Source organism: Cebus imitator, unplaced genomic scaffold (assembly GCF_001604975.1).
Source record: "Cebus imitator isolate Cc_AM_T3 unplaced genomic scaffold, Cebus_imitator-1.0 Scaffold51, whole genome shotgun sequence".
Classification (NCBI taxonomy): domain Eukaryota; kingdom Metazoa; phylum Chordata; class Mammalia; order Primates; family Cebidae; genus Cebus; species Cebus imitator.
Genome location: NW_016107366.1, coordinates 5628449 through 5641289, shown reverse-complemented (window position 1 = coordinate 5641289; position 12841 = coordinate 5628449). Strand labels below are relative to the sequence as shown.

At 45.6% G+C, this 12841-nt stretch overlaps 1 protein-coding gene and 1 long non-coding RNA gene across 3 annotated transcripts in view; one reads left to right on the top strand and one right to left on the bottom strand.

Annotated features, from left to right (window-relative positions):
• Positions 1–619: 619 nt before the first annotated feature.
• On the bottom strand, positions 620–8045 carry LOC119471122. Of its 2 annotated transcripts, none has more exons than XR_005200119.1 (3): positions 7809–8045; positions 6418–6548; positions 620–1537 (listed from the first exon to the last, which is right to left on the bottom strand). It is a non-coding gene; the product is annotated as an uncharacterized LOC119471122 (long non-coding RNA). The 2 variants fall into 2 exon arrangements; XR_005200120.1 differs by lacking the exon at positions 7809–8045 and adding an exon at positions 7390–7463.
• The window catches only part of LOC108303860 (tomoregulin-1), a 111001-nt gene continuing 105320 nt past the window's right edge, over positions 7161–12841 (top strand). Inside the window, exon 1 of the mRNA XM_017527791.2 lies at positions 7161–7775. Within this exon, the coding sequence (XP_017383280.1) occupies positions 7583–7775 (193 nt within the window). The 5' untranslated portion in view covers positions 7161–7582. The remainder of the gene's footprint in view (positions 7776–12841) is intronic.

Here is a 12841-nt window from a genome sequence, read left to right as displayed (position 1 = left end):
GCCCTAGCCCTGTTGCCCATTAACTAAGTAACCTTGGGCAAATTACCTATCCTCTCCAAACCTCGGTTTTCTCATCTATACAATTAAGATAATACTGTAATAGTACCTTCTCAGCCCAGGCAAAGTGGCTCACACCTGTAATCCTAGCACTCGGGGAGGCTGAGATGGGAGGATCAATTGAGGCCAGGTGTTCAAAAGCAGCCTGATCAACAAAGTGAGACTGTCATCTCTTAAAAAAAATAAAATTAGCCAGGCATGGTGGTGCACACCTATAATCATAGCTGTTCAAAAGGCTGAGGCTGGAGGGTTGCTTCAGTGCCCAGGAGTTCAAGGTTACAGTGAGCTATGATCACATCACTGCACTGCACTCCAGCCTGAGTGACAGAGTATGACCATGTCTCCAAAAAACAAACAAACAAACAAACAAAAAAATACTAGGTTTTTGGTTGTATTACATTAGATAATACATGCAGAGCTCTTAGTTTGGTATATAAGTACAATTAATGGCAACTGCCACTAACAATAACATTTATTATGTGCTTACTATGCGACTCCTACTTCTAGCTAATGACTGACTACTTATGAGGTAATAAACATGGTTATAAGCACTTCACACGCATCACATCTATGAACCCAGTTTATTCTTACAACAACCTTATGAAGCAGATAAAAATTTGATCTCCATGTTACAGATGATCAAACGGAGGCACCAAGAAGTTAAGTAATTTGGCCAAGTTCATATTGCTGGCAAATAGCAGAGCTAGGATGCAAACCCAGATGGTTTGGTTCCAGAGCCTACACTCTTAATTACTATGCTATACCTCCTACTTCCATTTACACGTGATTGTCTCACTCAGAGAAGCTATTTCTTTGGTACACTCCTTTATGAGGTAAAACCCTTGGAGAAATTTTTGAATTGCGGCTGAAAATTTCCATTTGCTGACAGATCAAGAAAAATGTTACTTCTGTATTCAGAGCAATGCTGAACAATTGAATGACAAGAAGACCTGCAGGAAAAACCCAGAGATGTCTCCTCAGTTTCTCTACCCACTCACAGGGACTGTTTGGGTGAGAAGTGACAGTGACAGTGATGAAGCCTATTCTCCTTCAGGCAGATTTAGGATGTCTTTCTGCATTCCCATAGCGCTTTTGTTCTCTAACCCTTGCCTTCTTGGCTTCTACCTTGTCTCTGTAATTAAGGACCACTCAGGGGAAGTGGATAAGAATAACAGTGATTTCAGCCAGACTCCCCACCATTGTCATCACAAGAATCTGTGAATAGAATCACAAGAAACCCAACAAAATCTCCTGACATTCTTGCAAGGGGGTCAGGATGGCTTGTGAAGACTCTTGGGTGCCTGCAGTCTTGATAATGCCAATTTTTTGCTTCAGATTTTTTATGTCACATGATGATGCTTCTCCATCTTCTCCTGCTAGTGATGTGGTGGGGCTTTACAGTCAGAATGAACCAGGTGACTCCAACTTCTTCACCTTGTGGCCTTGGGTACTTGATCTCATTAGGCCTTTGTTTTCTTATCTATAAAATGGAAATAATACTTACCAAAAAGGTGGGTGGGAAGATTAATGACAACAAATGCGAAGTGCCTGGGGCATAGGCATACCTGGGTCATAGCAAGTCCTCGGTGTACTATGATCATGGCTCAATCCAGCAATTACTCTCTCCCACTGAGGTTATTATTATCAGATGTCCCCTATTAAACCATAAGCTCGATGAGAATGAGAGACTTTGTTTTTTTCACTGCTGTTTCTCTGTACCTATACAGTGCCTGGATCATAGTAGGTGCTCAGTAAATATTGGTTGAATCAATGAATTAAGTCCTAAACAAGTTGACCTTGCTTTTTAAGGTTTTTACTAAACTGGCTGGCATTCAGATGCTCTTGCTCACAGGAAAGTGTTCCCTCTGCCTGGAGCACTCCCTTTTCACCTGGTTAACTTCTACTCCTCCTTCTTACCTTAGCACAAGCATCACTCCTTTAGAGAAACCTCTCCGACCTTCCACTTCATTGTATTTGTTAACCATGTTGCAATTTTACTTTTATTTGTATAACTGTTTGATTAATATTTGGCTGTAAACTTCCTAAGGACAGGGACCAGGTCTCTTTTACTTACCATTGCATATTCCCAGGCACTAGGAGTAGACCTTCAGTACAAATTTGCTGAATGAATAAATAACATATCCATTTTGCAAAGATCCTCCCTCTAAAAACTGGGGTCCAGTTTCACAAATTGGATCAGAGGTCAGTCCCCGGCTTTGCAGTGCTGCACCATAAATCATTGCTTTCCCCTGTTTCTGGGTCAAGCACTGTGACTCCTACTGGGGCCAATTTGTTAGTCCCAAAGTGTCTCATTACTGTTTATCAGGACTTCGTTATGCAGCTGGACCCTCCAGCAGGAGGTCTAGGAAAGCCAGGATATTGGCAGGGCTAGGAGTATGGGATGGGATTTGCCATTTACATCTATCCCACCCTCACTCCATTTATATTTAATATTTATCATACTGAGTTGTAGTTGCTAATTTTCAGGTGCCTCCTTCTCTCCCACACAGTGAGGGCAGGATCTCTTGCCCCCAGAATCTACTCCAGTGTGCAGCGAATGCTCATAAGGGTTTCTTGAAGGAATGAGATGTTTTCCATGAGTGAAGCTTAATTGAGAACAAAAATCAACTCATAAGACTATCTCTGACATTTAAAAATAAAAAACCTGAGCCAATAAATCCCTTAACCTGGATTGGGTTTTCTGTTACTTGCAACTGAAAATATTCTGGTAGAGCATAACTAATGATGTTCAATATAACATCATTATATTTTTGAACAAAAATCTCTGATTGATTTTTGTTTAAAAATATTCACTTCCTATCCACTCCCTCTCACTTACCTTCATAAGGAGAATAAATTTCCTTTGAGCTCAGTTATGGGACTGATTTTAGCTAGTGATTTGTTAGCAGACATATACAAGCAGCATGTACAAAGTGCTGGCACAGTTGAGTATGCCCCCTAGTACCACTGCCATCTTAATGACAAGAGTTCCTCCTGGGTATCTACTGTCCTATCAGCTGTGGCCCCAGAATGAACACTAGAATAGTGAACCAGAGCTCAACCAGCACACAGGAGTCAAACCCAGCTGAACCTTAGCTTGAAGCAGAGCCATCCAGTCAAGCCTAGCCTAGATCAACCAGCCAATCCCCAGCCAAACTCTAGACCTTTTGAGAAATGAATGCTCATTGTGGCATGCTGCCGAGATTTTATGGTGGTTTGTTATGGAGCAATAATTGACTGATCAAGGTTAGGTCAGGGTTTTCCAGACTTGACAGTGCATCTGAATTGCCTAGAGAACTTTAAAATAAATAAGAGATACTTGGGCATTACCTAGACTGTTTGGAATACTGTTCAGAAACCTACATTCTTTTAAAATTCTCTGGGTGGTTTTTATGCAGTGAGTCCCACTGCCTTTTGCTATCTGATATTTTGGGGTCACCAGTATTAAAGCATGTCATGGGTGTTATATTAATTCACCTCTAACAACATTTACCTCTCAGAGATTATATGATCAAAGTCAGACAAATTCTGTTTCTGAAGCAGAGTTCTTTTCTAGAAATCTGTGTTGAATTTGTGTTAGCTGATTTGGGGAAAGATGCAGATGTAAATTAATTTGTGACTTATGGCCCCAGGATTTTTTTTGCTTTTTTTTTTTTGGAAGTCTAGCTCTGTTGTTGCCCGGTGCCCAGGCGGAAGTACAGTGGCATGATCATAGCTCACGTGTAAACTTGAACTCCTGGGCTCAACTGATCTTCCCACTTCAGCTTCCTTAATAGCTAAGACTACAGGTCCATGCCACTATGCTGGCTAATTAAAAAAATTTTTTTTGTACAGACAAGGTCTATGTTGTTCAGATTGGTCTTGAACTCCTGGCTTCAAGCAATCCTCCTGCCTCAGCCTCAGAAAGTGCTGGGATTACAGATGTGAGCCACCCACCTACCTGCTGATTTTTTGCTTTTCATTTAATGGTTGACTTTTTTTACTATTTCTGCCTGAGCTATGGTTAGCAGTGAAATGAAAATTCAAGGCAGAATACTGGGGCTTGGAGAGCCAAGACACAGGTCAGGAAAGAAGTATGGAAGAGGTCAAGTTTAGCAGAGAAGCTGCTGAAGGAGTGGTCTGAGAAGACTTAGCTGTGGTCTAGCAGTTAGGAATCTGAGATCCCATAGGATTCGGCAAAGCCAGAAGTTCAATTTTTGTAACTACTGGCATGCACCTAACAGTTTAGAGATAATAATATGTTAAAAATGTAAATTTATTTATATAAATAGTATGATGAAAGTACAATTTAAAATAAAGTAGTGTTTTTTTTTGTTTGTTTTTTTGTTTTTTTTTTTTGAGACAGAGTCTCACTCTGTCACCTAGGATGGAGTGAAGTGGCACGATCTCAGCTCACTGCAACCACTGCCTCCCAGTCCAAACAATTCTCATGACTCAGCCTGAATAGCTGGGATTACAGGCATGCACCACCACACCTGGCTAATATTTTGTGCATTTTTAGTAGAGACAGTAGGAGAATTGTTGGCTATGCTGGTTTTAAACTTCTGGCCTCAAGTGATCCACCTGCCTCCATCTCCTGAAGTGCTGGGATTATAGGTGTGAGCCACTGCACTGGCCAGAAGGAAGTAGCTTTTTGAAATGATAAGCCTGGGCAACATAGTGAGACCCTGTTTCTAAGAAAAAAAGTTAGCTGGGCATGTTGGCACATACTCGTAGTCCCAGCTACTCAGGAGGCTGAGGTGCAAGGGTCACTTGAGCCTGGGAGGCTGAGGCTTCAGTGAGCCGTGATCATGCCATTGCATGCCAGCCTGGGTGACAAAGTGAGATACTGTTAAAAAAAAAAAAAAAGATAAAAATTTTTCATTGAAAAAATTTCAGTTCATACAGAAAAATATAAAGAACAGGTAGTTATTACTCATAAGCTGGTCTTTCAGACATAACCACCATTAATGTATTGCTGGATAGTGTCCTTCACTTTTTTTCTATGGATGTGTACACATATATATTCTAGAAAAAAAGGGTTTTCCTATTACTCATTAGTATCCTGCTTTCTCCACATCAGTAAACACTAACCTAATTATCACCATTGTTAAAGCTGCATAACGCTCCATTGTGCTAAGATGTACCATACATTAGTCTCCACTGATGGACATTAAAGTTATAAAGACTGTGATGAACATCCTAATGCATACATTTTTGTGTGCTTGTCCAGTTATCCTTTAGATAAATTCCAATAAATGGAATTGCTAGGTTAAAGAGTAAACACATTTTAAAGGTTTTTGATACACAAATTGCCTTCCTAAAATATATAAATAAGTAGTGTTCAGTCTGCTAATTCTTTTAACTCTTGTTAATCATCCAAAGGAAAAATAATTTTATGGGTTTTATTTTTATTTTTATTTTTTTTGAGATGGACTTTCACTCTTGTTGCCCAAGCTAGAGTGCAATGGTGTGATCTTGGCTAACTGCAACCTCTGCCTCCTGGGTTCAAGCATTTCTGCTTCAGCCTCCCGAGTAGCTGGGATTACAGGCAGTACAGGCACGCGCCATCATGCCTGGCTGATTTTTTGTATTTTTAGTAGAAACGGGGGTTTCACCATGTTAGCCAGGATGGTCTCTAACTCCTGACCTCAGGTGATCCACCTACCTTGGCCTCCCAAAGTGCTGGGATTACAGGCATAAGCCGCTGTGCCCAGCCAGAATTTTGTGGTTTTAATCTTTTATTACTGGTGGGTTCAAATCTGTTTTCATGAATTTATTGTCTGTACTTTTTGTGAATAAGAGTCAAGCTTCCCATTTTTCTTTTTTTTTTTTTTTTGAGACGGAGTTTCACTCTTGTTACCCAGGCTGGAGTGCAATGGCGCGATCTCGGCTCACCGCAACCTCCGCCTCCTGGGCTCAGGCAATTCTCCTGCCTCAGCCTCCTGAGTAGCTGGGATTACAGGCACGCGCCACCATGCCCAGCTAATTTTTTGTATTTTTAGTAGAGACGGGGTTTCACCATGTTGACCAGGATGGTCTCGATCTCTTGACCTCGTGATCCACCCGCCTCGGCCTCCCAAAGTGCTGGGATTACAGGCTTGAGCCACCGCGCCCGGCCAAGCTTCCCATTTTTCTATAATGTCAACTTTTTCTTCTTGACATATACCTTTATATTAAGTATATTGTCTCATATTTGCACTGAAGACATTTTTCCTAATGTGGCTTTGCTTGTGGTGGCTTTTCACACATTTCTTAATTTTATGAATCAACTTGATCAGTTTTTCAATGAGACTTAAAATTCCTTCTGGGGTGGGAGGCAATATAATAGCATGAAAAAGGCAGAGGACTTTCACAAACTTCAGCCCATGATCTTAGTACCTATGTCTGGGTATCATTTAGCAGGATGTGGTAGGAAGAGCACTGGACTGGGAGTCAGATCACTATGCCTCTCTGGATCCCAACTTCCTCATCTGTAGAATGGAGATTAGAATGAAAACTCCCTCCCAGGCCTGTAAAAAAAGAATTGAAGAGAACGCAGATTAAGAGCTTTCACCAGGCCTTGCATATAGAAAATCTTCTCTAAATCTCAGCTATTGTTGTGGGGAGAGGGCAATACAGACTTTTATAAAACTATTTTCAACTCAGTTGTATGTGAGTCTATGGGAATGAGGTAGGGGGTGAGGAAACTAGAAACGTAACCATTCACCCAACATCTCTGAGAACTGCCTGGCAGGAGTCAGAACTTGGGCTCCCATCCTGGTCCTGCCCATTTCTTGGTAGGCGACCTTGGACAAGTCACCTTTACCTCTTCTGCGACTGTTTCTTTACCTAAAAAGTATTGCAGATATATGAGAGACCACCTGCCCTCATTCCCAGCCCTGCTGCTGGGCGAAGGAAACGCTTCAAAAACGCTCATAAAGGGCGGCAAACACGTCAGTTACCGAGCTGCCTACAGCCGAGGGGTGGCCGCAACCCCGGCCCCCGCGCCCCCGCCCCGCCACAGGAACAATAGCTCCCCCGGAGGCGGCGCCGGCCGCGGCCAAGGGCGGAGCTGTCGGCTCGGGCGCTGGGGGTGTGCGCGGGGCGGGGTCGCAGCCACCCCTCCCGCAGGCGACTCCGTCACGCGCCCCTCACCGGGTGGGCCGGGGTCTTTGTGACGCGGTGGCAGCGGCCACGGACACAAAGGGAAGGCGAGGAGGCGAGCGAGGGGCTGGGCCTGCCTCGGGCCCGCGACCCCCGCCCGCCGCGCGCGCGCCCGCTCGCTCCCCTCACCGCGGTCTCCCCCACGCCGGCTCGCACCCTCGCGCGCACCCTCGCGCGCCCGCGACCCTCGCACGCGCCCGGACCCACCGACTCCGTCCCGAGCGCCGCGGGCCCGGGCCTGGCGGGCGCTGCGGGTGGGGCGGGGATGCTGAGGGGCTGCTCCCCGGCTCCGCGGCGCGGCTGCTAGGAGGCGCCGAGGCAGCGGCGGGGCTGTGGGCGCGCGGCTGGATGCCCCCGGCCTGCGGCTCCCTGCGCTTCCCGCCGTCCAGGGGCGCCAGTCATGGGCACAGCGGCCGCTGAGGCGCCGCTCCGGCTGCCTGCCGCGCCCCCGCTCGCCTTCTGCTGCTACACGTCGGTGCTTCTGCTCTTCGCCTTCTCTCTGCCCGGGAGCCGCGCGTCCAACCAGCCCCCGAGTGGTGGCGGCGGCGGCGGGGACTGTCCCGGCGGCAAAGGCAAGAGCATCAACTGCTCAGGTAGGACCGGTCGGAGCCGGCCCTAGGTCTCACCACCCCACCGTGGCCGCCTCCCTCCTGGTCCCCGCGGTCGGCCAGGCTGGGAAAGACCCTGGCGTGGGGGTCCCAGGGATCTGGGCCCGAGGGTGAGCGAGGGCGGAGGGCAGGGCGCGAGCGTGCGGTGTGGCTTGGGGACCGGCGCTGGGGATGGGAGTGGCTGTGCGTGCGTCCGAGTGTGTCGAGTGGCCGGGCGAGGGCGGCCCAGCTCGTGGGGAGGCGGTGGGGCCGGGGCGAGGCAGAGCAGCAGGCAGGGGCTCCCTGTGTGGTCGTGGGTGTGCTCGCGGGAGCGCGTGTTTGTGTTGTGAAGGCTCAGGGGAGGGAGGGCGGCCCCAGGCAGGAATCTCTGTGTGTGTACGGAGTGCAGTGGGTGGGAGAGGGCCAGAGGCTGGGCAGGGTGAGGGCAGGGGAGTGACCATGTGCTGGGGAGGGTCTTCCTTAAGGCACTGGGGTCTTGGGGGGGGTCGCGTGAATAAAGGGAACGGGTTACCTTGAGGACGCGGGTTGGCGATGCAGAGTGACTGTGTGAGTGTGTGTATGCCGGCGCGCGTGTGTGTTCTTTGGGTTCTGAGATGGGATCTGGGGGCTTGGAGTGACCTCGGGTCTGTGGATATCAGAGGGAAAGTCCCAGGGATCCTGTGTTTTTGTGTGTTGTGTGTGTGTGACACACCTGGGGCTCAGTCACCCTGGGGTATGCCCTAAAGAGGAGGGATGGGTGCCCTGTAGCGAACCCCATTTGTGTCTCTTCAAAGGGAGGGGGTTTGGGAGTCATCATCCTGTGTAGGGTTTGGGTGTAGAAAGAGGAAATTAGGTCTCAGGGAGTGCCCTTGTGTAGCAAGATGTAACCCTGGGTTATTAAAGTGGTGTGGAAAGAGAGAACTGGGTCCCAGGGAAGATGCCTTGCCCGTGTTTGTGTGTTTTGCGGGAAGGCCTGGATATTGGCAGCAGCGGGAGCAAGGAAGTGACCTGTCCCCTCTCTCCAAGGCTGCTTGCCCCCCCCCCCCCCCACAGCTGTTGGAAACAAAGAGCTTGCTGGGGCTTTCATGGATAACACTGGGGAGGAGGGGCCCGGCAGTAAAGTTCCCTCTTCCTTTCTAAAGGGGTCCCAGAGGCACACAAGGATTAAGGCCCTGGGGCAAAGAGAGGCATTCAGGTCTCATGGGCCGGGGGCCGGGGGCCTTGGGGAGTTACTCCTGGAGCTTGCCTAGCAGATGCTAGTGATCGTAAGCCACATCTTTGCTAACTTGCCCTTTTATCATTTCGGAGCCTTCTCTTGTCTTCTTTAAACCAAGGCGGAGTAGGGGAGGAAGGAGGGACATCAGGCCACTAGGAATCTGCCATATTCTCTCGAAGGGGCATTATTTCTGGAAGAGTGAGGAAGGAGCAAGAGGATCTCAGCGCAGATGCTTATGCTACCCTAAATGAAGCAAGCCTTTGGCCTGCTGTTTAGGTTTGAAGGCCATACATCTTTTAATAATTTTCATATGGTAATGTTTTATGAGGGGAAGGGCAGTTTTGAGCACAGTTAATAATGGCATGTCCATTAAAAGCATTTCCATCCCTGAAATAACTTTTCCTTTATTTTTCTGATGTTGTGTGAGATATGGGATAATGCTTTCTTACATAATCACACTTTATTTAAGAATAAAAACCAGTTGTATATTAGAGTGCCTTTTTATGTAACAAATATTAATTAACAAACTTGTAAGTGATCACACCATGTCAATAGTTTTCTGGCTAATGTGTCCCAGGTTTTGTTCTTGCTAAGCTAATTTGTTCTTAGCAAAATATAGTGTGTGTTGATGGGATGTTTTTGTGTATGCTTTCTAACTTGTATAGTACAAGTTTTAAGAAAGGAAATAAAGGAAATAGAGGGTTGGATACCCTTCAGGACACGGGTTGGCGATGCAGAGCAACTGTCTGTGTTTAGGCGCGTGCGTGTTCTTTGGGTTCTGAGATGGGATCTGGGGGCTTGGAATGACCTCAGGTCTGTAAATATGGGCAGGAAAAGTCCCAGGGCCTGGGAAGTGAACCTGTGTTTTTGTGTGTTGTATGTGTGTGTGAAGCCTGGGGTCAGTCAGTCACCCTGGGGTATGCATTGAAGCGTGGTGGGCGCCAGATGATGTGGGAAGAAGGGGACTGATCTAGGGGTCATGGCTCTTGCTAAGCAGCTGTGTAATTTGGGGCAAGTTACTTAATTTCTCTTAGCTTCCTTTCCTTTTAAAAAAGAGTCTTGGATTTAGTAATATCTGAGTCTTCTTTCAAGCATATTTGTCACTGATATAAATGTCAATAAATTAAGCTGATCAAATAAAATGTTTTCTAGCAGTGAGATATACTTGAATAACTGGGTCTAAAGCTAGAGTTTTAACTAAATGATACTTGTAGATTCTTGTAACTTTTTTTTTTTTTTGAGACAGAGTCTCCCACTGTTGCCCAGGCTGTAGTGCAATGGTGTAATCTTGGCTCACGACAGTCTTCGCCTCCTGGGTTCAAGCAATTCTCCTGCCTCAGCCTCCCAAGTAGCTGGGACTACAGGTGTGTGCCACCACGCCTAGCTAATTTTTTTGTATTTTTAGTAGAGACGAGGTTTCACCATGTTGGCCAGGATGGTCTTGATTTCCTGACCTCGTGGTCTGCCCACCTTGGCCTCCCAAAGTGCTGGGATTACAGGCATGAGCCACGGCACCTGGCTGATTCTTGTTACTTCTTAGGATAAAGACCTGGGGATGATTTATATGGCAAAAAAAATTTTTTGGTTGCTAAATTTGAAAACCATAGTAATACAGTCTGGACACACACATCTATTAATGCAGCTTGAAATTGTGCATAGTTTTTTTAGTAGCTTTTATTATTTAGGTATCCCCACACAAACTGAAGTTTACTCTGTCATCTCTTTTTTTTTTTTCCTTTTGAGATGCAGTCTCACTCTCATCCAGGGTGGAGTGCTGTGGTGCGATCCCAGCTAACTGTAACCTCTGCCTCCTGGGTTCAAGTAATTCTCCTGCCTCAGCCTTTGGAGTAGGTGGGACTACAGGCACCCACTACCACTCCCAGTTAATTTTTTTGTATTTTAGTCTAGATGGAGTTTCACCATGTTGGTGAGGCTGATCTTGAACTCCTGACCTCAAGTGATCCACCCGCCTTAGCCTCCCAAAGTTCTGAGATTATAGGCATGAGCCACTGTGCCCAGCCTATTTCAGTTTTAAAACTAAATGCTGCCATTGACTCCCTGTAGACTTTCATTTTTGGTTTTGGACTATCATTTCAGCCTACTATGACCTTTCTGGAGCTGATTCTGTCAGGCTGTGTCTGTTGGGTCACTCACAGTTTTTTTTTTTTTTTTCACTTGCAAATGTGAAGAGGTCTATGGGCTTATTAAATTAATAGAAGTTGTCTAGATTGTGAAAAAGGATGGAACCCTGTGATATATTATTGGAGACTTTTTACCAACTTGATTGATGTTGTTACGTTAGTCAACCAGGTGTTCAACTGGCTATGCATCTTGTTAGTTGAATTTAACAGACTTTTGAGCTTCTACTGTTCAACATTTTCCCATCTTGTTCACCAGCCTATTATTTAGAAGATTATTTCAGATTGTCGTATTAGATTCAGTTACGTATATGTATCATTCTCTCGTCCTCCCTTTTTCCATTTTAGTAATCCTGCTAAATAAAAAGCGCATGTTATATAGCCTGCCTTAATAAAGAGCTGATGGTGGCTTTCTCTTTTTGCTGTATTCAAAAACTTACTTATCCATTTTAGAATTTTTCAGCAGTTGCATGGAAGGTTTACCCATAGATGTTTTTCTGGATCTGCATTCTGCCTTTTTTTTTTTTGTGGGGGTGTAGGGGAGACAGTCTCAGTCTGTTGCCCAGGCTGGAGTGTGCAGTGGCATGATCTTGGCTCACTATAACCTCCGCCTCCTGGGTTCAAGCAATTCTCCTGCCTCAGCCTGCCAAGGAGCTGGGACTACAGGTGCACGCCGCCACACCTGGCTAGTTTTCTTTGTATTTTAGTAGAGAAGGGGTTTCATTGTTTTGCCCATGCTGGTCTTGAACTCCTGAGCTCAGGCATTCTGCCCACCTCAGCCTCCCAAAGTGCTAGGATTACAGGTGTGAGTCACCATGCCTGTCCTGCATTTCCTCTTTTTTGAAATTTGAGGATGAGTTCTTTTATTTCTGGTCTTCTGGCACCTTGTCAGGGTAGCTTATGTAATTAGTGGTAGATTTTAAGGCAGATGTAAAAGTTTTTTCAGTATCATGGAATGTGAGTTGATTCTTTTGAACTAGCTCTATATTCTGTTACTGTCCCCTATCATGCCACTTACCTTAGAAGTAGTTGGTTTCTTTTTATCAGATTTCTGTCCTCCCTAGCTTGAAGGTCATGTTCCTTGATGATGAAGATGAAGCACAGGGAATTGGCCCTGTTGTCTCTTGATATTACATCTTTCCTAAGCAGTGGGCCTTTGGTTTATCTCTTCTTGTTCTAAACAAGACTTTTTTGTCTGTTTGAGAGAGGGTCTCATTCCTGTCGCTTGGGCTGGAGTGTAGTGGCGCAATCTCAGCTCACTGCAACCTCAGCTTCTTGGGCTCAGGTGATTCTCCGCCTCCTGTGTAGTTGGGACTCTAGGTGCGTGCCACCACACTTGGCTAATTGTTTGTATTTTTAGTAGAGAGACGGCTTTGCCATGATGCCTAGGCTGGAGCAAGACTTTTTTTGTTGTCCTCTTGGCCAAGTTCTCCACTCTCATTCTGGACTTTAGATTTACTGCGATTAAAAAAAAACTTTGATTTTATATCTTTTTTTATTATACTTATTCTTTTAAAAGCTAACTTACCAGAAAGTCCCCAGTTATCCATGACATATATGAAGAAAGATAAACTTGAACTCGGAGACCAGGTAACTTTAGACTGACTTTTTTTTGTTTTTCATTTGTAACATGAAGATGATGATAGTCCTTTTTGACTCTACGGTATTTGAGAAGAAAAATGAGGCTAACCATATAGGGCATTTCTTTTTTTTTTTTT